This window comes from Chionomys nivalis, chromosome X (genome assembly GCF_950005125.1).
Source record: "Chionomys nivalis chromosome X, mChiNiv1.1, whole genome shotgun sequence".
NCBI lineage: Eukaryota > Metazoa > Chordata > Mammalia > Rodentia > Cricetidae > Chionomys > Chionomys nivalis.
The window spans coordinates 19,321,832-19,323,481 of record NC_080112.1 but is presented as its reverse complement, the minus strand read 5'-3'; the positions used below and the strand labels follow the sequence as shown (position 1 = coordinate 19,323,481).

The window sequence follows — 1,650 nt, the reverse complement described above, 5'->3', positions numbered from 1 at the left end:
CCCTCCTGCCCTCTCCACCCAGCAAACACACCCAGTGTTTTCCATAAGGCAAAGTGCTTACAGACAGCATGCCATACCCACAGAAATGTGTATTTGTCATGACAAACTTATGCCCCCGGTGAGCTCCCAAGACACTTATAAGCAACAGTCACTGAACGTCTAGAAATGACAACTTTATTTCAATAGTTGTGGCATAACTTTGCCAATTAGATATATTTCACTAAGTCATAGACATGGATATGAAAATCATCGTTAAATTTCATCAAGTACACCGATGGTTTGGCTTCTACTTCACCAATCACCTTCCCGGTCCTTTTAGAACCGTCGTCTTGGGTATATTCCACAATCTTGCCTATCAGACCATCCTTAAATATCAGGTTTAAATCTGGTCGAGGATTCTCATCGTACTCTGGCAAGATACGAAGGTTGCCCTCTTTATAATCATCCAGAAGCTGGTACATGTATAAGATGGGATCATTCACATAGGTAATGTAAAACCAGGCATTAAGTATAGGAGCTTGGGCCAGAACCATCCCCCTCCAAATATCTTTTACACCATGCTCACCCTCAAATAAGTGCTCCACCGGTTTGCCAATTATTGTATCTGCAAAGTTAGGATCAGGGACTGGGGATGGTTTTATTGTATCAGAGAGCACCTTAAGGGACAACACTCTTGCATCTTGGTGAAGTTCCAGCCCATAGACGCAATCAATTCCATCGTATTTTACAAGATAGAGAGGGGGATTTAGAGGAACCTGATGGAGAACCGTTCCTCTCCAATGGGTGATGGGCCCATCCCCTTCCTTCCACTTGTGGGAAATTCTACACCCCACAATGTTCCTCTGGGGCAGGGATGAAGATCTGTTCCTCTGCCTCTTCTCTGCAGGTGTTTTCTTGGTCAAATTCGCAGTCTCGGTCTTGGCGAACTTGTCACAGAACTCATGTCCAGCAGCTGCATCTGCGGGTTCCCCTTGGGCCTCAGTGGTCCAGAAATACTGGGTGCTGGTGCCTGGGTCCATGGCTGTGTTGGGGAAAAGGGAAGGGATAAAGGGTCAACTTACTCACGCCCCCGCCCCGTTAGATGCCTCCATTCCAGGGAACTGTTCTCTAACCGTCTCCCACCATCACCCCCAAGAACCTTAGGGCAAAGCTGGATACCTGGCTGGGTGCCTGTTGATGTGCTGTGCTCTCCTAGGTTCCCTGGTTCTGTTGTGAACGGCTGGAGACCTTCAGCGGGGCAGCGGATATGGAACAGGATTTGGACCTCCGAGATGCCGGAAATGGCGACGCTTAAGGTCAACCGTCAGCGCCGCGTGCCCCGTGCCCCGAGCCATGTGCTCCTTGCCCCGTGCCCCGCTCCCCGTGCCCCACGCCTGTGCCTTTTGTGGCCCTTTGGATGCAGAGCAGAGAAGCGGGGCAAAGCTCCTCTCTTTCCTCCACCTTGCCCTTCGCCTCAGTGTGCTGAGCATCCAGCCTGAGGCTCACAGCTCTTGCAGACTACACAGGCCACTCCCCTGTACCCACCTCAGGGCTTCTCTGAGCTGGTTTCTGAATCTGCACGGGACTCCTATTGCCCAGTTCCTGCTGTCTGCTGTGGATGTTCTCCCTGCGCCCTCTGTGTGCCGGAGGATCGCTATTCTGTTTCCCCTG

General features: G+C 51.0%; 1 protein-coding gene across 1 annotated transcript; it reads right to left on the bottom strand.

Moving 5' to 3' along the window:
• Nucleotides 1-206: 206 nt before the first annotated feature.
• LOC130867527 (spindlin-2-like) lies at nt 207-1,019 on the bottom strand. Its single transcript, XM_057759569.1, has one exon. The coding sequence runs from the start codon at nt 1,017-1,019 to the stop codon at nt 207-209; it is 813 nt and encodes a 270-aa protein (XP_057615552.1).
• Between the last annotated feature and the right edge of the window lie 631 nt (nt 1,020-1,650).